At 42.5% G+C, this 23,568-nt stretch overlaps 1 protein-coding gene across 24 annotated transcripts in view; it reads left to right on the top strand.

Moving 5' to 3' along the window:
- Positions 1-23,568, top strand: part of NRXN1 (neurexin 1) — a 1,137,515-nt gene that overhangs the window by 699,071 nt on the left and 414,876 nt on the right. For 4 of the 24 annotated variants that reach the window (XM_060116689.1, XM_060116688.1, XM_060116687.1 and 1 more), the window contains exon 1: positions 4,877-5,135. The exons of the other annotated variants lie outside the window; for them this stretch is intronic. In XM_060116689.1, the coding sequence (XP_059972672.1) occupies positions 4,877-5,135 (259 nt within the window). Of the gene's footprint in view, positions 1-4,876; positions 5,136-23,568 lie in introns of those variants that run through there. 24 annotated transcript variants of the gene reach the window in all.

Here is a 23,568-nt window from a genome sequence, read left to right as displayed (position 1 = left end):
ACTTCCAGAAGTCACCTCTGACTTCTGTAATTCTGGCTGAGATGTTGGAGCATACATTCCTGATGAAAGCAACCAAGCTCCTGAGACACAGAACCGCACTAACACACATTTGTATCACATTGTCCATAAGCAGCCGAGCACCGTGTCGCCTCCAACCAATTTTTTACTCACCTGAGAACAAGTTGTCAGTGCTGCCTCAGTTTCCTTTATTTTATTTTTAATAAATTTATTTATTTATTTATTTTTGGCTGCATTGGGTCTTCGTTGCTACGCCTGGCCCTTTCTCAAGTTGCAGCTAGTGGGGGCTACTCTTTGTTGCGGTGCGGGGTCTCATTGCAATGGCTTCTCTTGTTGCGGAGCACGGGCTCTCGGTGCACGGGCTTCAGGAGTTGTGGCTCGCGGGCTCTAGAGCACAGGCTCAGTAGTTGTGGAGCACGGGCTTAGTTGCTCCGCGACATGTGGGATCTTCCGGGACTAGGGATTGAACCCGTGTCCCCTGCATTGGCAGGCGGATTCTTAACCACTGTGCCACCAGGGAAGTCCCCTCAGTTTTCCTTTAGATAGTACACTTCCAGCCAAAGAACTGACCAGCTGAAGAGACCTGAAGAGTAAGCGCAAGCTTTATTTGTTTCATCCAGCTTAGCATGAGTCTGCTCACAGGACTTTTCTCCACTCTCTAGACAGAGAATTTGCTCCTTGTTCCACCATAACAGCCATTTATAACAAATATTGCAGCATCAGTATCACAGAATCCACCCAAGAACCTCCTAGGTACTACAAAGGTGCCTTAGACATCTGCCTGAAAACACAACAGCTACAATTTCTTCTTTCAAGGCAGCCGTAAATATTTCCTCTTTAGCCCTTGAGACTCCAGTAAGACTGAGATTTCTGGCCTATGCCTTGCCTAACCCTACCTTTATCTCCCAAGGCCTAAGATAATATAAGACAGTCAGAGGAGCCTTTTCCTCATTTTCTTCCAAGAGAATGCTCTTGGAAAGGTTCATCAGAATCTTCTACATTTACTCTATTCCTATGGCTTTAATTTATACAAATCATTCCCCAAATTCTCCCAGCCCCATCCTTCCCTCTACATTCAAGAAAGTAACAAGTACAGTCAATCGCTGTTATTTATGGGTATGACCTCACCTCCTCACTAAAATTTGTAACCCCCAAATCAATACCCGTGGCACTGAGGTGGTTATTAACAGACATGCACAGAGTGTCAAAAAGAGTCCTCAACACCCACGTTCCCAGTTGAGGTCAAACAAGGCAACGCTCTGCCTTCTTGTTTCAGCTCGTACTGTAAACAAACATCCTTTGTGTGGTCTACTTAGTACCATATTTTTCACATTTTTGTTCTTTTCGTTGGTGATTTTGCTGTTTAAAATGGTCCCTAAACATAATGCTGAAGTGCCGTTTAATGTTCCTGAGCAAAGAAAGCCATGGTATGTCTTACAGAGAAAATAAGTATGTTAGTTGAGCTTCATTCAGGCTTAAGTTATAGTGATGCTGGCTATGAGTTCAATGTTAACGAATCAACAATATATATTCAATAAGATGTCTTTGAACAGAAAACACATAAAATAAGGTTATATATCAATCTGTTGATGAACATGTTGTGACCAGAGGCTTGTAGGAACCTAAGCCGTAGGAGCAATGGATTGATATTCCTAGTTCAGTGTTCACAGTGATTTAAGAGACGACCTTATGTTTCACAAATGCTGGGCGCTAGAGGGAGTACAAATGAAGATTTGTCTCCTCTCCCCTTCAGGAATCTACCATCTAGTTAGGGAGGGAAGGACAGATCATCACCATAGATGAGAGTATCAGAGAGCAACGCAGTGCTCTACCTTTCTATAGCTGGAAGGGAACCAAATGAATGAAATAGACCAATCAGCTGGAATATGTTAGACCTATATGGAAGGAGAGACAAACTGCCTGCACTGTGGGGAGCGTTTGATATATTTTATTTTATTTTTATTTATTTATTTTTTTGAGGTACACGGGCCTCTCACTATTGTGGCCTCTCCCGTTGGGGAGCACAGGCTCTGGACGCGCAGGCTCAGCGGCCATGGCTCACGGGCCCAGCCGCTCCACGGCATGTGGGATCTTCCTGGACCGGGGCACGAACCCGTGTCCCCTGCATCGGCAGGCGGACTCTCAACCACTGCGCCACCAGGGAAGCCCCGTTTGATATATTTTAAAGCACTCTCATTAAATATTACATTATATCCTTCCTGCCCTGTGGGATTGTTAGCAAAGACAGGGACATGACTATTTTATAAAGGAAGCCATGGAGCCTTGGGGAGAGGCTAAAGAACAAATGAGACATAACCAGTAAACGGCAGCGCCAAGAAGGCAGCCCAGCTTTCTCGACTCCTAATCCAGTGCTCCTCTTTTATCCCTTTGAAGCTTACTGGATATTTTTTAAATGAATATTCACAACGCTTGACTAATGAATTAAAATCCACATGCTAAAAAATAAGAAAATGAGGAGGAAATGGCCTGGGGATAAGGACAGGAATAGACCACAGTGGAAAGTGCAGGATTTGCGTTCTGTTGGTCTTTGAGCAGTTGTGGGAGGGAGACAAGGTGTAGTTAAGTAGATAAAAGCACCTTCTCTAGCATGCCTAAGCTGTCTCAATTAGGGAACTACTGAAGTATTAAATTTTTAGTAGAATAACAAACTTTTGCCAAGGATGTGAGGTGTTGGATTGCTACAAATTTGGTTTGGTGGCCCTTGGACACTGGTAACATAGTGACCATCAGAGTCCCAGGGTTGACTCTTTGAATGAACTAGGAAGCAATATGTAAATCTAAATGACCACTTTGGTGAGTGGCTGATTTGTATCAAATCCTTCTAGAACTACTTTTTCAGGACATGGTTTTGTATTTGTTGATATAAAGGATATATAGACAGGAGCCTGTGAGAAGTAGTACCTAGTCAGAGTTGTTTTCCTTTGTCTTTAAGTAGGAATAAAAACAAAAAATGTCCAGCCACTAGTCATGTCATAGTTTTTATCATCTTTTAGAAACCAGGGAACTGTTTTAATCACAGTTCCAAATCCCGTGTGCTAACCTCCAGTGACTGTGGTCCTCCTCGCTAAGTCCACTTGCCGTGCTAGACTTTTACTCTTAGTTGTGTGTTGGCTTTGCTGGTCTTTTTCCAGGACACATGGCTTTCAGTTAAATATTCTTCATTTCACCAGTAGAATATAATGTCCCCTCTTCTTTGGGGGCACTAGATTTAAATTTCCTGATGTTATTTTCCTTATGAAACATGGTAAGAGAAAGGCAGAACTCCACCCTTATAAGAGATCATCATAGCTGGGCTTCTATAGAGATCTTGGGGGTTCTTAAAGATTCCTAAAATGTTTGACCAAAACACAAGCAATCTCATTCATCCTGTTTCTCTCTTCTGCTGTCCTCTTTCTCACCTGTCTCCTTTTTTTCCTTTTTACTCTCTTTCTGTCTCTTCCTCAGCTGCCAAATTCACTCATTCTTTTTCTTCCTTGTGTATTTTGATTCCCTGCACTTCTGCTGCCTTATGTGAGATATGATATTGTAGTGGGAATGAGGGTTCTTTGTTATGAGTAATCTGTGTAATTAACAGATCATCAAAACTGATGCTTGAGTAGATGGTGTCAAGCCATATTTAGCAGATTGGGTTTGAACACCTGGCAGAACAAGTTTGGTCCAATAAAAAGAGCGGAATTCTTTCCCTTTTAAGAGCTCTCAAGACACTGGTTACATCTAAACCATAGGGGTAGGGGAAGGGTGCCATTTGCCGTTGTAATTCAGACGGAGGGATCACCTGGCAGGGGAGGGAGCGTTGCTTTTTTAGGTGTTCCCCGCATCGCCGTACACGTGTCCCTTTGATGTGTGGAGAATGCTTGAGAGAGGCAAAGCAGGGCGATTTCTGTGGGAAGCTAGACCAGCCTCCCTCGTTACATAGGCTCGTCCTCTGCATTGCATCCGAGCTTCAGTGATTTGCTGTTTGGAGACTGCAGATTTGCATAGAGCCCCTCGCTTCGCCAGCGTGTGTGGTTCTTCTTTTCTTTTCTTTTCTTTTTTTCTTTTTCCTTTTCTTCCCCCCCCCCCCACTCCTTTGTGTGCTTCTGCTTTTTCCCCAGCTCTCTTTCCCCCGTTCGATCCCCGCTTCCTTCATAAGGGTGCACTCTTGCCTCTGAACCCCTCGCTGGGCGTAAGTGTCAGGAGGCGGCAGACGCGGAGATTGCCTCGGGAGCAGGCGATGCGCGCCGCTGCTCCGCGCGCTGCCCGGGGGAGGCTGGCGCGAGCGGGCGAGCCGGCCCGGGCTGAATGGAGGGACGGGGCGCCTCGAGTCCATGGGGTCTGCTTCTCCGTTGAAAGGAGGTTGGGCCGGCGAAGTGGCCTCCCCAGTCCCCCCACACAATGCTAAATGGATTTACCTAGTGGATTCGCGGTGGATGGCTGTCATGTAGAAGTGAGGACCCTCCGGGAGGAGCTTTAAACCATTTCCCCGCTCCCCACCCCCCCGGCACGCACTCTCACCCGAAACTCTTTGGGAGTATCTCTCGAGAACCTGGAGCCCCGGAAAGCTGGGAGCAGCCGCCCGCTCCGTGCTTGCTCTTCCCCGGAGCTGCCTTTTCGGACAAGCCCCCATCAGCTGCATTCACCTCGGCTATGTTTCGGATTCTTTGGGGTGCGAGGCACGGCGGACTCCAGGACCCCGAGAAGACTGTCCGAAGGAGGGAGAGGATGGGTGCCCTGACGCGGTGAGGCGGCCAGCCCCGCAGCCCACCCTGAGCCGCCCGCTGCTCCCCGGCGCCCTCTCCCCTCACCGCGCCCCAAACTTTGCCTCCCGCGGCGGCTGCCCCTCGGCGGGCGCCCAGCCATGTACCAGAGGATGCTCCGGTGCGGCGCCGAGCTGGGCTCGCCCGGGGGCGGCGGCGGCGGCAGTGGCGGCGGCGGCGCAGGGGGGCGCCTCGCCCTGTTCTGGATAGTCCCGCTCACCCTCAGCGGCCTCCTAGGAGTGGCATGGGGGGCGTCCAGTTTGGGAGCGCACCACATCCACCATTTCCATGGCAGCAGCAAGCATCATTCAGTGCCTATTGCAATCTACAGGTCACCGGCATCCTTGCGAGGTGGACACGGTGGGTCTGCGATGCCAAGTTCTCGCGGGTTTTACTCCCTCGCGCCCCCCTTTCGACCCTGCGCTCGCTTCTCGGCCCCTAGGGCTCGGAGAAATGGGAGCGCGAGAATGGGATGTGCATTTGGGTGTGTTGGGTGGGAGCCACTTAATCTCTTTGAAGACAATAGAAAGGGGCTGGAGGAAGGCGTCGCGGGTGTTTGCGGTGAGGGGTGGGAGGGGCGTTCCTTGTCAGGGTGCCGGGAGAGAGACGTGGGCACCTATTAAAAGACCATCCTGGGCCCCGCGGGAAGGGGGCGTTTCTAGCGAGAAGGTCACTCGGCGTGGCCGAATGGGGAGCCGGGCTCAGCCCAGGGACCTTAGCTCCTGAGAGAGGAGGGCTCTGCCGAACCTTTTGTCTGTGCTCTGTGTGCTGCCCCACCTCCTGCCCATTTTCCCTGGTCTGGGGGAGGGAGAGGTTCCAGCCCGCACGTTCCTCCAAGGAGTGCTCAGACTGCAGTGACGGTGAAGTGGCAGGTCCTGGGACTCACTAAACTGGAGGCTAATTCCATTTTCCCCCACCTCTTCCCTTAATTGGAGAAAGTAGGAGGGTGATGGAGGCACCCTCTCTAGTGCCTGCCAACTCCTACCCAGTTTAGAGGGGACCTCTGAACACCATCCCCTTTCCCTCATCCCACACACTTCTTTTTGGATCATGTCTGAAGGCTGCTGGGATAAGGGAAGTCCTGCTTCCTCCTTCCTCAGAGTATAGTGCTTCCCAAGGAGGGCAGGTGGGGCAGTGCTGGCTGGTCTAAGCCAGGAGGTCTGCCTGAAGGAGGAGAACTTAGAGCAGAGAGAAGCTGTTCTCCTCACCGGGAATTCCTTTGTAAAGGGCAGAGTGTGGAGACAAGCCTTGGTTGGCAGTTTCTTCTCCAGAATAACCAGCAGTGTAAGGCCAGGTTCCTGGCATCTTCAGATAAATGCCTATTTCAGATTCCCTGAATTGCCAATAAATAAAACATCAACTGTTTTTTGTGAGTCTTCCCCCACTCCCAATTCTTCTTCTTCCCCAGTGTAAAGTCCGCTGCTTTAAAAAGCAGGGTGAAAGTTATGGACACTCTTTTTTTTACATCTCTTTCCCCCTCTTTTGCTTGTAGGGCTCCTTTCCCTTTCAGACTTGGTTCCTCTCTGGATCCTTTGCCCCTCTCCCTAGGTAATTCCTCTCCCCCAGCAGCTGCTAGTTATACTGGGATGGCCCCCTTCCCCAGGGACTGGCTTCCTACCTGGGGACAGTTCTGGTTAAATGTGAGAGGTTAGAGCCAACTGAAGAGAACAAATCCCCTGGGCACCTCCTTTGGGAGTGGCCCAGGCACACCTCACAGTGGGCCCGGGAATCCCTTCCCTTCCTTCTCCCAGTTCCCTCTCAAGGACTCTCTCCAGTTAAGCGTGCCTAGGCTGGAGACGTGAGTGACGCCTCCAAAGGGGGCTTTTATGGAAAAAGTGACAGAAAGGACAGATCCCTCAGAAACAGCAAGGAGTTGCTGTTGCTCTCCCCACTTGCTCACAGTATTCTGGGAGCTTATTGCTCCCTTTCCCGGGTGCAGTTCTCACCCCACTGCATGGCCTTTGTGCAAAATTATGTGAGTCCTGGAGGAGGGAGGCGAGCCTGGGCACAGGGGCAGACAGAGCGTGGGTGCAGTGAGCCAGATGGGGGTATGCAAGGGGGTTGGGCGCTTAATTGTACCAGTGGGAAGCACTTGGCTAATAATCTCATATGCATATTAACTTCTCCTTTTCTGTGGCTCTGCCTCTCTCCCGAGGGATGTGGCTTAAAAGGGAGAGCGCCTGGGGGACGTGGGGAGAGGAGAAGACCAAGGGAACCCTGCCGCAGAGAGGACACCTGTCCTCTCACCTCTGTAGCTTCTACCCTAGTCAGGCCCCCGTCTGCTGGTCTCTACAAACATTTCCTTCCCTCCAGAGCATAGTGATTGTCTCTGGACATGAGTGAAGAACCAGGCATATCTGTCACTGGGAAAGAGAAAGGATAGATGGATAGTGGAGGAAAGGGTATGTGAGCAGCGGTTGTGATTATTCTTTTGGGTCAGAAAACTTTCTCTTTCCTTTGAAGGTTCCATAGTATGGTCGTGTTTGTTACTTTTTGAAACTCTCCCCACCCTGCTCACACACACTTTTGGAGGAAGCTTTCTGATTCTTTCTTTCCCCCCGCTTTTTTTTTTTTTTTTAATCAGAGTAGCAAACTTACCTGTCAGTAGCCACCCTCCGCCAAATAAAAGCTGGTGTGAATTTTTCACACTTCATCTCTTGCCTCCCTTGAAAAGAGGGAAAAAACTCTGGCTAGAGAACAACCCAAGAACATTAAAGATGAAATAAGCCTCTCAGGGTGGGGGATGGAGAGATGGGAGTGAGGTGGGGATGCAGAGGGGCTGAGAGCGGGGCAGGCAGGGTGATGGCTTAAAAGAAACCTAGTAAGAAAGGTGATGGTGATTTTGTTGGGTCAATACACTCCTTGAATATTCAGCTAATTAGACAAAGGGCCCACAAGGAAATAATCTTCGAGCCTAATAGATGAGGGTGAAGGGAAAACACAAAGGTGAATGACAACATGATAAATTCCTGGCTGAAAATCAAGGCAGGTGTAAATGAGGTTTGGTTAAAAATGTGAGACTGGCAAATATACATATGTAGATGAACACACAAGCTACCCTGTTTGCTTATAGTAGAATTTCTTGGAATCATAAGACATTTTTCTCATAATAGGGAAAGAATATATGTGCTTGAATGTGTAAAAGAAAAATCATATGTGGTGTATTTTATGGAACAAAATTTAGCCTATCCTCTATGTTTTGAAAACTGCTGGGTTGACTCTCCAGGTCCATTCTTCTTCATTTTCTCATCATGCCATGCTTCATTTGCACTATTATGAGGTGTCACTTACAAGGATTGCAGGGTGCTGAAAGCACTCATGGCTACCCTGAGCATCTTTGTGCAAGCTGACCCAGTTGCAGAGATTATGATGAGGATTTTTTTTTAAAATGCATATGAGAAGCAGGTTTTGAGATCACTGCAGGATCCCATTTTATTTTGCATGTACTTAAAAATATAAAGGTTGAAAATACCTCTATAGAAAAATTGAATTTTCCTAGTCAAATAAATGGAGAACTGTGTGACTGTAAATGATGAAAAGCAAGCCTGCTTGTAATTAAGACTGCTACTTAAAGCCAGCAAGAGTTCAGAATAAAGCAGTGTGTTCAGTTGGTATTGCTTTAGAGATGTGCCATATGTGCCAAACATAGAATGATGTCAGTGCAATGCTCAGGTTTCCATCTCTGCTCCTGGCTTTCCTAAGGTACCTCTGCATACTTTCAAGAATTAGCTTAGAGCCTCTCAATAATTTCAGGACATAAAGGAAGGAGAAAACCATCATAGGAATGAGCACACCAGTGCCAGCCCTTCTCCTCCCACAAATATGAGCTCCAGAAATTATACTGCCTTGATTAACTTTTACTATTAAAGGGCAAAAGGGCTTTCCCAGAAGGAAATGTTAACAGATTTTAAAAGTGTGGTTTATAATTGAGGTAGCCCAATGCCGTTCTATGAGGAAAATAATTGTATCTTAAATTTATAATGTTTCTCTTTCTGAGGCACTTTCACACACATACTAAACGTCTAAAAGGAGTGGGGGCTTTTGGAGGGAATTTGAATATGCTTTTTCTTGTAGGGTGAGGCACACCGCAGAGGCACCAAAAAATGGAACCAAATCTCTGGACGGAGTCAAAGAGGAATTACTGATAGAATCAACTCTGCATGGCACTTGGCCCAGAGCAATTCCATGAGCTCAGAGGTTTTGAAACTTGAACTGAGAGGGTCCTCCATGTGCTTTAATTGTTGATCTCTTGGAGTAGAAATCATTACAAGGACCAGGGCCTCACATTTTGCTTCCAGCGTGTATTAACAATAGTGAATCCTGTGAGAGAGGCTGATGGCATCTGCCTGGTGTCCCATGGATCACTTCATTGATTCTGAGGAGGTTTTTGTTTTTCTTTTGTTTTTCTCACAAGCAGGAGGTTGCTGTTTGATAGAGTGATCCCTTTGTTCTTTTGTCTAGCATCCAAGAGAGTTAGCAACACCTTTCAAAATATACTTGACTTTACTGTGTTGAAGAAAAATTTAGCTTTTCTGGTAATTAATTCATATGTGTTACCCAGAACATTTTTGGCTATGAATATTCTGCTGAAGTAGATATTCCTACCACACACCTCTTCCTTACTTTGGCTTATTGGACAAAAATGTGCATCACTGCAATGATTTTGTTTAAAATTAATTTATTTGTTTTTATTTTTGTCTGTGTTGGGTCTTCGTTGCTGCACACGGCTTTCTCTAGTTGCGGCGAGCGGGGGCTACTCTTCCTTGTGGTGTGCGGGCTTCTCATTGTTGTGGCTTCTCTTGTTGCGGAGCAGGGGCTCTAGGCACGCAGGCTCAGTAGTTGTGGCTCGCAGGCTCTAGAGCGCAGGCTCAGCAGTTGTGGCGCACGGGCTTAGTTGCTCCGCGGGATGTGACATCTTCCAGAGCCAGGGATCAAACCCATGTCCCCTGCATTGGCAGGCGGATTCTTAACCACTGCGCCACCAGGGAAGCCCTGCAATGATATTTTAGACAAGATGGTCAGCTAATATTCCTGGTCCAAGTAATCCAAGACTCTAAGGTCTTGGTTGCCCTCAACTTTAATTTATTGATTTCTTAGATTGTGCATTCATTCATTTGGTAAATATATGATATTATAATGTGTGCATGTTTTTGTGTTTGTGCACCAGGTACCATGAAAGGTCAGGTAATAAGGGGGATAATGGGAGCAGAGGTGAGAGAGAAGGAACTAATATACCCAAGCATGACCATCAAAAATGTTTTCAATTTAGTTCCCAAAATACAAGCTATTGTTAGAAAGAGGTAACCTTTTTTTAAAAATAAATTTATTTATTTATGTATTTGTTTTTGGCTGCATTGGGTCTTCGTTGCTGCTCATGGGCTTTCTCTTGTTGCGGTGAGCAGGGGCTACTCTTTGTTGTGGTGCGTAGGCTTCTCATTGCAGTGGCTTCTCTTGTTGCAGGGCACGGGCACTAGGTGCGTGGGCTTCAGTAGTTGTGGCACACGGGCTTAGTTGCTCCGTGGCCCAGGGCTTGAACCCATGCCCCCTTCATTGGCAGGTGGATTCTTAACCACTGCGCCACCAGGGAAGTCCCAGAAAGAGTTAATCTTTAAACAAACAAACAAACAAAACCTGCCCTTTGAAAACAAGTGGCCTCTGAGCATAAATACAAAAACCATAAAGTTTATATATGTGTAGCAGTCATCTGGGACTCAACATGAAATGATCTGATAAAAACATCAACATAGTGAATTTCAGCTACATCACTTTGTATTATCCTTTAATATTAATATTCTAGAAAGAGCTCCTTGCACAATTGCTTTCCACCAAGTTGCTGCATATATTTCCTCTAACAAAACATAGAGGACTTCCCTGGTAACACAGTGGTTAAGAATCCGCCTGCCAGTGCAGGGGACACGGGTTTGAGCCCTGGTCCAAGAAGATCCCACATGCCGCGGAGCAGCTAAGCCCGTGAGCCACAACTACCGAAGCCCATGCACCTAGAGCCCGTGCTCTGCAACAAGAGAAGCCACCGCAGTGAGAAGCCCGCACACCTCAACGAAGAGTAGCCCCTGCTCGCCGCAACTAGAGAAAGCCCGTGCTCAGCAACTAAGACCCAACGCAGCCAAAAAAAAAAAAAAGAAAAGAAAAAAAAATAGAGTCTTTTATTTTTCAAATAGATAAGGCTTGTTTTACAAAGGTATTTAAGACAGGGAATTCATTGATTTAAATTCTCACTAATGTGTAAGTAATCGAGGCAGCTTGGTCTGGTGAAGATAATTCTCAAAAACATATCTGTGTGAAAATTTGGCCACTGCCACTTACTAGCATTGCATAAATTTACTAAGCTCTGTATCCTCACTAAGATTGTTTTCAGTCTATAAAATGAAAATACAATGAGTTACACCTCAGTGTAGAATAAATGAGACCATGAATTTGATAAGTGCCCAGATGACAATAGGCCCCCAATAAATGTTTGTTTAAAAAAAGACATTTAGGTTGTTTCCACATCTTCACTATTATGAAGGGTGCTACAATAAACATGGGAATGCTAACATATCTTCAAAATCCTGATTTCAATTCTTTTGGATAAATACATAGAAATGGAGTTGCTGGATAAAATGGCAGTTCTATTTTTAATTTTTTGAGGAACTTCCATACTCTTTTCCACAGTGGCTGCACCATTTTGCATTCCTTATACTCATGGTGTATGAGGGTTCCAGTTTCACTTCTTTGTCAAAACTTGTCTTTTGATAATAGCCATCCTAATAGGTGTGAGGTGATATCTTGTCGTGATTTTGATTGAATATGTAAATAAAATGTGGCCTATACATACAAGGGAATATTATTCAACCTTAAAAAAGAAGGATATTCTGTAGTATGTGATAACATGGATGAACTCTGAGGACTTCATGCTGAGTGAAATAAGCCACTCACAGAAAGACAAATACTTCATGATTCCACTTATATGCGGTATCTAAAATAGTCAAATTCATAGAATTAGAGGGTGGAATGGTAGTCGTCAGGGGCTGGAGAAAAGAAGAAATGGGGAGTTGCTAATCAGGCATAAAGTGTCAGTTATACCAGATGAGTAAGTTCTCCAGATCTGCTGTACAACGTTGTGACTAAAATTAATAATACTGTATTGTACACTTAAAATTTTGCTAAGAGGGTAGATCTCATATTAGGTGTTCTGACCATGATAAAATACAATTTTAAAAAATTAGAAGAGATTTCAAAGAGAAGACACATCTAGTGGGGAAAAAACAGACCTTGAAATCAGGAGACCTGAGTTCTAGTTCTGATAAAACCAGCAATTAACTGTGTGACTTTTGGAATTCAGTTACAGCTTTGAACATCAGTTCTCTCCTAGCTCTAAAGTGTGAGGAGCACATTCCTCTCATGTTAGAGATGTGAAAGCAGAGCGCTAAGTCATGTGAGTGAACTGGACTCAGAGAGTCACAGCAAATTAGTAGCAGAGTTGGAAGTAGAGCTCATATCTTCTAACTCATCTTCCTCCTTGTTTAGAATACTCTTCCTGGAAGCCTGTGCTCCAGCAGTGAGGAGGGGCTACACTAGTTTATCCACAGTTTTTCCTGAACTCTGTATAACCTAAGGCTGTTCTTTTTAGGTGATTAACTAGGATTAGAACCTTGGTCTTTGCGAAGAGAATATAGCAACTGAACTAGGTTCCTGTAGAGAAAACCATCTTTGCACAGTCAGGCAGTGCCTCATTTACACTCCATTGTGTGCCTCTTTTTAATAAAAGACACAATTATTTTTTGAGGTGTTAAGGATCTTAATAATAATGTTGAACTTGACTTTTTATATTGTTTTGTCATTCATATGCTTGTTTTTCTTTTTTTTTTTTTAATTGGATAAGCTCCTTTCCAACTTTGAGTTCTAAGATTCCTTTGGCAATAAGGATCTCTTAAAATCCTTATATTCTTGTCTTTTCCCAGAGCTTTATTGATTCTAAACATACTGTAATTGGAGATATCTTTGCAAAGATTGTATATAGGTCCCTTAAGCCATCAATTTGTCCTCATGGTTGGGTAGAGGTGGCTTTCTTAGGTGCGCAGGAACCATGGTATGGGGGTCAGGCTCAGGGTACTTGCCTGGTATTTGCTTTTCAGCTGAGGTCCTAAGGAATGTCTCTTTGAAAAGCACCCACTTCCTGTAACTTGTTCTTTTTGCCTAGTCCTTTTCGGGCTGTGTAGGGTGAAGAGTATTTCTCCACACAGAAATTGGTAATAGCTTTAAAAATATTCCATTCTCTCACAAAATGCAAGAGTGTTTTCAATGTTGATCATATAACAATGAATTCCCTCAAGCTTTTGACAGAACTTAGCAAAAACAGCTATATTTTAAGAATATATTTCCACAGAGCCCTCGTGTAAAGTGTCTCATTTAATCATCATCATAACTCTGGCCAGGCTTATGATCACCATTTTGCTGACAAGGAAACAGATTTAGAGAGGCGATGATTCTGCCAGGGTCACTTAATTAATAAGTAGCCGCAGTACTTTTGCTTTCTCACTCCAATATGTTAAGAGGCAGGGTTTTGAAAGGAATATTCCATTCGAATTTAGAAAACCTAAGTTCTCTCCCACTGTCATCACTTTCCAATTCACTGCTCCAAAAAAAAACAACAAAATTGTTTGTTCATTAAGAATAAAATTAGCCAAAAAAAGGTAGCTAACCCATATATTTATTAAGAATTTCAGGGGAATATGGATATGAAATTTATGTCTCCATTCTAGTGGAAAAATTTTAGTTAATATTGCATTTTGATATTTAACTGAAAAGTAGCAATAAGGTGGGGATGGATTAAAAAATGAGGGCCATTATCAAATTCAACTTAAAGCATCAAACTCAGACAGTGGTAAATAATGTAATTAGTCAAAAAATAATTATAATAAAATACTTTATGACTAAAAAATGATGATTCCTGGACAGACTTCCTCTTAATCACCAAGTGTACAAGCCGCTAAGAAGAACCTGCTGTGTCTATTGTATGAACTTAATATCTGTGGGGTTTGTGAATTGGAACTGAGGTAGAAAGGTGTTTCTCCAGTTTGCAGTCAGAATACTTGGTTACGTACATATTAGGTTTTACATGAAGCTTCTATGAATCTCGTAGACATTTTCATTGTGAAATTCAAAATATTAGACTTTTTTGGCTATAGGATCTCCAGTTTAAATGTATTATGTAATGTGACCCACAGTTTTTAAAGCAAGGTTACGCTCTTTATTCTGTGTTCATGTACATATTTGGTGATTTTTTTCCCCATGTAACTAAATTGATGAAAAAACATTATGATATATCTATGAAAATGATCAGTGAGAAAGAAACAGAACTTTTAAGTAAATGGTAAGGGAGTTATTTTTAATGTGTTGTGGAATACAAGGCAGAGACATTTATTGACTTGGACATCACTTCTGCACGGTGGTTTTGATTATCTGAGTTGCCATTGGACTAACATTGGTACATGTAATTATTTATGTGGTTCAGCCTGTCTTGGCTATTAGTTACCATCTGGTCATCATGACAACAGGACTCAAAGCTGCTAAAGAAAGAGAAGTGGTATTTTTGATGCTTCTTAAAGCTGAGATGATTTCGGATTCTGAAATCTCTAATTTTACATTAAGATTGAATTATCTAGGGCTTCCCTGGTGGTGCAGTGGTTGAGAGTCCGCCTACCGATGCAGGGGACACGGATTCGTGCCCCGGTCCGGGAAGATCCCACGTGCCGCGGAGCGGCTGGGCCCGTGAGCCATGGCCGCTGAGCCTGCGCGTTTGGAGCCTGTGCTCCGCAATGGGAGAGGCCACAACAGTGAGAGGCCCACGTACCGCCAAAAAAAAAAAAAAAAAGATTGAATCTAAATCACACTGCTATGAGTGACTGTGATGCTGTTCTTTAAAAAAATACATTTAGGGCAAATATGGAAGCTCACTGTTGTGGTACTCATATACTATCCGATTAACACTTTATTTGGGCAAAGCAGCAGGACGTTTTAAAGAGGTGGTTTTCCTGATGAACTTCTCTTTCAAATTTTTCAAGATAAATGCTCTAGTTCATATCTATGTCATTTTATATGTAGTTATACTTTTAAATTATCAGTTATATAACAAGCTAGTATAGAGAAATAATACTGAAGCATGATTAGTTTAAATACCTCTGGGAATTTTTGCCTGGAAGGTATATTATAGAAATTAAACTTTATTTTGCAGAATATTATTTAGTAGTCTACTTATTTTATACTTCATATTGATTTCTGAAAATCTTGCCGTTTTAGACTGTTTGATCCTATATTCTCATTGTAAATTGATTATTCTCTACATTAAATCTTTCCAAAGTTGAAATAACAAAACATTTCTCAGCACTCTAAGCTACACTTCCTTGAAGACCTCACTTAACATTTCCAAAATTGCAGTGTGCTGTATCAGTCACTTTTCATGTCTACTGTCAAAGTATTAACATATGCTGGAATAAGATTAATAATAAAGGAATCTCGGGCCTCCCTGGTGGCGCAAGTGGTTGGGAGTCCGCCTGCTGATGCAGGGGATACGGGTTCGGGCCCCGGTCTGGGAGGATCCCATATGCCGTGGAGCGGCTGGGCCCGTGAGCCATGGCCGCTGAGCCTGCGCGTCCGGAGCCTGCGCGTCCGGAGCCTGTGCTCCGCAGCGGGGGAGGCCACAGCAGTGAGAGACCCGCATACCGCAAAAAAAATAAAAATAAAAAAAATAATAAAGGAATCTCTGTCATCAGAGTGGTTAATTGGACATGCTGTTGTGTATGCAAATAATGTATTTGGTTTCCCCACTCATTCTTTTCCTTGGGACTTGTCCTAAATGAGATAATAGAGTTGTTGATGCTTCTATTGACAATTTTTCATACAGTTATCAAAAGTAGAACACTGCTGATGTGTTTCTGATAAATATCTTTACACAAAAGCCTTGTGCTTTAGTAGATACACAAGGTATTGATTATCTGGGTGCCTTTTTATGACTAAAATATGTAACAACAGTCTATTTGTGCTTGCCAGTAATAAAACGTTTGCCTCAGTAATCTTATTTTTAAACATAACACTTTTTGTCTTTTTCTTTTTAATACAATAAATAAAAGTTTTAATTATCGTTACCCAAGAAATGAGTTTAACTCTTGGCTTATAGCAAGGAAGTGACTTAAATATTGCAGGGGTACTTCACTATCTCAATTCTCCCCAGTAAAAACGCTGTGCAGAGAAAGAACTAGGGCTATGTAAAGTGGTAGCAAATGGCCAATTACATCACTTATTTATTCAAAAATCACTCAGTGCTTATTATACATCAGGTGCTATTCTAAACCCTTAACAAATATCAGCTCATTTAATTCTCACAACTCTGTGAGATAGGTAATATTAATTTCCCTTCTACACTTAAGGAGAGTAGGGCACAGCAAGGTTAAGAGACGACAGAGTTACAAAACTAAAGTTGTGGGGCCTGGATTTAGACTGGAGCAGGCTCGCTCTGCAGTCCATGCTCTTACCGCCTACAGTGTGCTGCCAACAGACATAATTTATCCTGACTGAGCACTGTGTTTTCTCCTCCAGCTTTTATCACCAGTGGTACATAAGGGACCAACCATGGATGACTGTCTAGATTTACTTTGTTTAATTTACAAGTCATTTCGCTGAAGGTTTAGTGCCTCATCCTCATCTTCCAGTTTGTTTTTAAGCATCCTGCTTCTTTTTTTTTTTAATATTTATTTAATTTGTCTGCGCAGGGTCTTAGTTGGCTCACGCAGGATCTTTGTTGTAGGGTGAGGGACCTTTGTTGCGGCATGCAGGATCTAGTTCCCTGACCAGGGATCAAACCCGGGCCCCCTGCATTGGGAGCGCAGAGTCTTAACCACTGGACCACCGGGGAAGTCCCGACAGGAGGATGTATTCTATTTTATTTATTTATTTTTGGCTGCATTGGGTCTTCGTTGCTGTGCGCGGGCTTCCTCTAGTTGCAGTGAGCGGGGGCTACTCTTCTTTGTGGTGCGTGGGCTTCTCATTGCGGTGGCTTCTCTTTGTTGCAGAGCACAGGCTCGAGGTGCGCGGGCTTCAGTAGTTGTGGCTCACGGCTCCTAGAGTGCAGGCTCAGTAGCTGTGGGCCATGGCCTTAGTTGCTCCGCGGCATGTGGGATCTTCCTGGACCAGGGCTTGAACCCATGTCCCCTGCATTGGCAGGCGTATTCTTAACCACGGCGCCACCAGGGAAGTCCCTAAGCATCCTGCTTCTCAACTACACAGGGCATCAAGTGGCCTCTCTGTGCCTCCCTTCCTTGTTACTTTATTTGGTTTGACTGATTTATTAATCTTGATATCCACCACCACATCAAGAGTAAAGGAATGATTGATTTAAGATCCTTATTAATGTTTATTAACTTTTTTCACTCTAGTTGGCAAATACATTCCCCACCAAATTGATAGATCTGCTGTGATAATAGACTAATTTGCAAGTGCAGCCATGATTTACAATTAAAAGGAAACGATTGCAGTGTATCTGATTATGTGATTATATTCTCATGACATAAAGGAGTCCCTCTGTAAATAGTTAAATAAAATTGTATAGTTCTGGAGGCAGGGTATAGAGAAAAGACTTACAGTAAACTACTTTAAGTATGTATCCTCATTTTAATTATGGTTTCTTAATATGAAACCTTTAAAATTTAAAAAATCAAACTGTGTTGGTTGCATGGAATTATATGACTACATAAAGAATTTAAGCATTTTTTCCACTCATTTCTATTCAGACTATAAGGTAAAGCATCATTCAAAAAGGATGGTAAATGCTTTGGAGTTTGAATCTCTTAGCTACATTTTTCTTAAAGATTCTTTTGTTTCTCCAATTTAATATCAGAATTTTCATTCCAGTTCATTTACTGGCATTACATTCATTCCACTTATACTAGCACCACATGGATTCTAGGAATTCCCTAGTGAGATAAAGGATTACTCTTTTAGATGTCTTTGTATACACCAACTAACTAACTTCGGGCAAGCTTCTAAACTTCTCTGATCCTCAGTTTCTTCAAGAGTAAAATAGGACCTGTGATATCTACTCTGTAGGGTTGTTGAAAGGTCCAGATACTTTATGTAATCATCTGGCACAGGACCTGATAAATGGCTGCTACTCTTCAAGTAATGGATTAACCTCCCTCCAACAGTGTGTCCTCTCTGCTCTGGACTCAATTAAGGAAAAAATCCAGGAAGGACTGAGGTTAGTTATGAAAGCAACTATCCTCAGAATCTTTAAAACAGATTGTCCTCTGGTGGATTCTTTAAGTGAAGGCAAGGGGTTGAAGTTGAGATCCTTTCCTGGTGTTTGGTTAATCCAAAAAAGGATGACACAGATATTAACAAGAGGATATAATGCAGAAAACCAATAATTTTTATGCCCTTTGTCCATGTGGGAGTTAAACCAGGAAACATGCATCAGGGCTTTACTGCCAAGGCTATTGATGCAGCTTAGTGTTGGACTTTGTTTTGTACTGTTACCATTAGGAAAATTCTTTTAAAATTTAGATTAGGGCTCATTAAGATAGGGTAGGGAGGAGAGGGCTTTGATGAGTAGGAGAGACTTAGGAAAAAATGATTCCAGCTTTTTTTTGGCCCAATCAGCCTCTGAAAATGTCAGCAAACACAAAGCCATCTTTACTTGGCTGTACAGCAAAAAGAGGTTTAGGTAAGAGAAACAGTATTTCCTGGCCCAGAATCAGTATGTCACTTCTTTTACTGTGGCCACTCTGATGCTTATGCCGTAGCCAAATGCTAAGAGTCTAGCATTTACACAGAACATAAGCATCTCAGAATACTAAATCAAATAAACTTGGTCAGCAACTGTGATTTAATCACCTGCTTTTAAAATATAGCTAGCTTATTTCTTTTTTTTTTTAGCCTATTTCTTAAAATAAATGTTTAACAGGAACTTACTATCCATGCTTGATTTCCCCCCCTCTTTCTAAAAATTAGGAAGACATTCTTAACAAGAGCAAAAAACACCACCTTCACTCCACTTGTGCTATTTTTTTTAAACAATGAAATAACTGAAAATTTAGTTTTTCTTAGTCATCCCAGACAATTGGGTCTGACCACCAAATGAATGACTCTGTGTGTGTGTGTGTGTGTTCTTAGACATGCACCTATCAAACAATATAAATATTATATTTTTTTTCCAGCCTTGGAGAAAAACAGTATAGAAGAGACCTGATTCTTAGTTTAGCTGTAAAACACAATGTTGTGCTCGCTAGACACCGGTTTGGAGCTGCCAGAGAGGAGCACGTTCTTGAGTAATGGACAGACACACATAGAGACCAAAAGCCCCCCAAGAGCAGGGCAGTGCTCCATCCTTTGTTTGCCTTTAAGATGCCCTGATATCCTTGCTGTTAAAAGTCTTGCTTCTGCCAAGAGAAAATGATAAAGGAGATGTAGGGAGCTGGCTTTCTGTTTTTACATAATTTCTTTCATTCAGCCTCTTCATTCACCATATGCAGATATTTAGGTTATTACCAAAATGTGGGTGTTTACACACTCTCTGCTGGCAAGTCACTTTTCCAATGAGTGCCAGGATTGCAGAGACCAATCAATCAACAAGTGCTTATCGAGTGCCTGCTACTTGGGGGAGGACATTATCTTACTGTCTGCAAAGGGCACAGGGTCTGAAGTCAAAGCTATTCTGCTGCCTCAGGGTTTAAAACTCAACCTGCCTGCCTGTGTTCTGACAACACTTCAGGGAGGTCTTCCAAGTGTCTTAGAGTAGCCAGCAGGAGAGGTGAGAGCCATTTCTTTTCATTCCACCACTGCTTTACAAACATACCAGAGGCTCCATCGACCCATCAGATGGACTAGACCAGTGCAGATCTTCCTTTATTGCAAATTTCTATAGGAAACCGACCAGTGACCTGTTGGTATTTGGGGAGAAGTTTGATTGCATTTCCACTTCCACATTTGTAGAGCTCTTAATGTTAAAAAAATTGTTTCTCGTGTTTTAATCTCACATGATATCCACAATATGCCTGTAAATTAGGCATGGCAGGTTTTGCCCCATTTTGCAGGTGGGGAAACAGAGTGGCTTGGTCACTTCAAGTTACCTGACTTAGTCACATGTTTATAAATGGCAGAACTGGGACTTAAATACAGCACATCGGTTCTCAGAGTCCGGTGCTGTTTCTGTCACGCAAATAGGTGAGCACAAGTAAGGAGATGAGTAGTCTAAGGATTCTGCAGGGATTCTGGGAAAGAACCACTAAAAGGACCCAGTCTCTGTAGACCTATTGGAATCATACTAAAAGATAAAAGAGACCAAGGTTCTAGAAGATAGAATAAAATAAAAGCAGAGGTTGTTTGGTGAGATGGTCATGATTAGATATCGACTATTAAATACATTTTGTTAGTGTGATGGTTTAATTTTCTTGTTGCTTATTAGGGTTTATCTTTAGAAAAGAAATGAGGATTCCAGGTTGGAGGACAAACTCATTGGCTTTGATCATTGCTGAAATAACTCAAAACATATCCTGCGAAAACACTCAGACTTAATACATCTTTTTTATAACTAACGCTGTAATGTTTTTTAGATGAACAGTGACAAGAGGCTGTATATAATTAAAATACCCAATTACTTGTAGGAAATTATTTAAGGGCACTTGGAAAGTTGAGATATTCTGTCAAGAACTTAATAATTACAGCATTTGATTCTTCACACGGATGACAAAGAAACTTATAAAGAGTCTCACTTTGGAAATATATTTTGCTTATAATAGTATGAAAAATGATGCCCAGCTGGCAAGATGGTCAGTATTCCCCCTGAAGCAGGGACCCCTCCAACAAGGTGAAAGGGAATGCTTCCAGGTGTTATCAATTAATTTAGAGATTATGCTGAGATATATTTGAAGTATGTGTTTGTAGTGCACGACTGTAAATACTCACAGATACAGAAATGTTTCTAGAATGATGCATAGAAGGCCTCCTTTACGCAGAAGCAATGATATGTTCACACTGTGAGTTGGAACTGACTTTATAGCTAGCTACAGTCGGCAGGGCATGATTTTTGAGCTATATAAATAGCCCTAAATATCTAAATGTTTCTCCTATTGCCTGTGATTTCCACCATAAGAGATTCATTCTGCAGTGTCTTGATAACTTTTATTAACATTTGTTGTATGTTGAAAGAGCATGAGATTTAGAGTCATGGTCCACCAGTTGCTGGCTGAGTGATCCCTCTAAAATGGGATAAAAATGACAATCCCTGTCCTTATTGAAACCATATTATGTGAGGAATAAATGACATAATGCTTGTGAAGTGCTATATAAATTATATTTAGGAAGAATAAAACCATTTTAATAATAAATGTAACCCAGTTACTTAGGAAATAGTCATATACGCAAAGCTGATGTAAGCTGATGGTTCTTAAAATTCAAACTGATCACTGGACTTCCCTTGTGGCCCAGTGGTTAAGAATCCGCCTGCCAATGCAGGGAACACGGGTTCGAGCCCTGGTCCGGGAAGATCCCACATGCCGTGGAGCAGCTAAGCCCATGTGCCACAGCTACTGAGCCTGCACTCTAGAGCCTGCAAGCCACAACTACTGAGCCCACGGGCCACAACTACTGAAGCCTGCGTGCCTAGAGCCCATGCTCTGCAACAAGAGAAGCCACTGCAATGAGAAGCCTGCACATCGCAACGAAGAGTAGCCCCAGCTCGCCATAACTAGAGAAAGCCCGCGCGCAGCAGCGAAGACCCAACGCAGCAGCCCCCCTGAAAAAAATGTAATGATGAAGTAAAGACTGTATGGAATAAGTTTAAAAATATTTTTAAAAATAAAAGATTTAAACTGATCAGAATCACCTAGGGAGCTTATTGAAACTGCAGATGCCTGGGTTGTACATCTAGAGATTCTGTTATGTAAATTTGGGGTAAGACTCAAGATTTGCATTTCTAAATACTAACTTTAAGAGACTGTAATGTAAATGGTTCTTGGCCACCTCTTTAGGGAATAAAACTTTGTACCATTATCAAGCAATATCTTCAATTGCTGGCTTTTACCTACCTCTTTCTAAGCCCCCAACACATATTGTCTGATAAACAAGTAGAAAATGATGGCTTTACATCCAGAGGATTCAGGAAATCACTAGAATGCAGGGAGAAAGATGTGGAAAGGTATCTCAAACCTGGCATCATCATGTTAGTGATCAATTGCTCTGATAAAATAATAGCAACCACACCAAGTTTTATAGTCTATTGTCTTTCTCCTAGGAAAGACTGTTACACATATAAATATTCATATAGGAAGAAGACTGCAAGCAGACTCCCATTAAAGCCTCACAGCTATTGTTTCAATGGAATGGGGTGTACCTACATTCAGATATCTCTGTTTTTGCAGCGGAGTTATACTTTTGAGGGTTATCTGCATGTCTATATAAGTAGAGACATGCACACACACACAATTTAAAAATCAGTCTGCAACCTCCTTTTGTCCTTCCATTTACACATTCTTTCATCCTCTATTCCCAGTATCCTTAGAAGGGATTATTTTAGTCTATAATGCAAACTACGGTGTCATTTCTTTTCTTTTCCCCTCTAGTAAAAAGAAGTCTTTTAATGGTTAACATTTCTTTTCCTTTGACCAAGAAAGCTTTGATGCAGGTGTTATTTCAGCACACATTTCATCATATCCTATGATAATGTTTTAGATTTTGTAATGTGTTTTCCAAGTTTCATGTCCTTTAAGGGTTGTGACGTTTTAATGTTAAATCTTATATGAACTTCCTCTTTCTTGGTCTTCTTCCTAAATCATCTATATCTTTCTGAAAAATGACATTATTATTGGGTTATAGTTCTTCATTCTTTTTGACTTCATGTGGATGACAAGTATATTTCTAGAACCAGACACTTGGAGTAGGAAGAGGGATTTTAGGATTAACTAATTCCTATCCCTGATTTTACAAATGTAGACTCTGAGATTAAATACTCAGCTGTACGTTTCTTCCCCTGTTCTGGACTACTTTTCTCTCAGCTTTATTCATAAGTTATCCAAACTCAGAGTAATCTAACCATATCCAGGCCATTCTTTGTGAAGAATTTTAAATCGAGTGACTTCCATGGCAGAAAACAAGCTCTGAGAAACTGAACAAGTTTTCCATTTATTGTTTGAGAATACCTTTTATTTTTGAGCCACTTTATTTATTAAAATTTACTTGAACTGAGAGCAACCATAACTTCTGTGTGCACCATTAAACTGACAGTTTAAAATTCTTTCTCGCTTAATTTATATTACTATGGAGATTTTTTAAATGGAGAGAAAATACATTGGGGGTTGGGTGAGGTAGGAAAAAGGAAGTATTGGGAGGAAGGACTTTCTACTGTGAATATCCTTGGGGATGCAAGGTTAAAGCAAGAGGACATGGCCTTGTTTTAATATCCCATCGTTGTTAATGAAAGAAGGAAAAGAAGAGGCTACCTGTGGCTTTAAATTATTTCTATCAAACTCTTAAGACATTTAGAGATAATTCATATTTTATTTTATTTTATTTTATTTTATTTATTTATTTTTTGCAGTACTTGGGCCTCTCACTGTTGTGGCCTCTCCCGTTGTGGAGCACAGGCTCCGGACGTGCAGGCTCAGGGGCCATGGCTCACGGGCCTAGCCTCTCCGCGGCATGTGGGATCTTCCCGGACCGGGGCACAAAGCCGTGTCCCCTGCATCGGCAGGTGGGCTCTCAACCACTGCGCCACCAGGGAAGCCCAAGATAATTCATATTTTAA

This window comes from Mesoplodon densirostris, chromosome 14, assembly GCF_025265405.1.
Source record: "Mesoplodon densirostris isolate mMesDen1 chromosome 14, mMesDen1 primary haplotype, whole genome shotgun sequence".
NCBI classification, from domain to species: Eukaryota; Metazoa; Chordata; class Mammalia; order Artiodactyla; family Ziphiidae; genus Mesoplodon; species Mesoplodon densirostris.
Note: the sequence above shows the minus strand (reverse complement) of the source record. Positions and strands in the feature narration are given on the sequence as shown.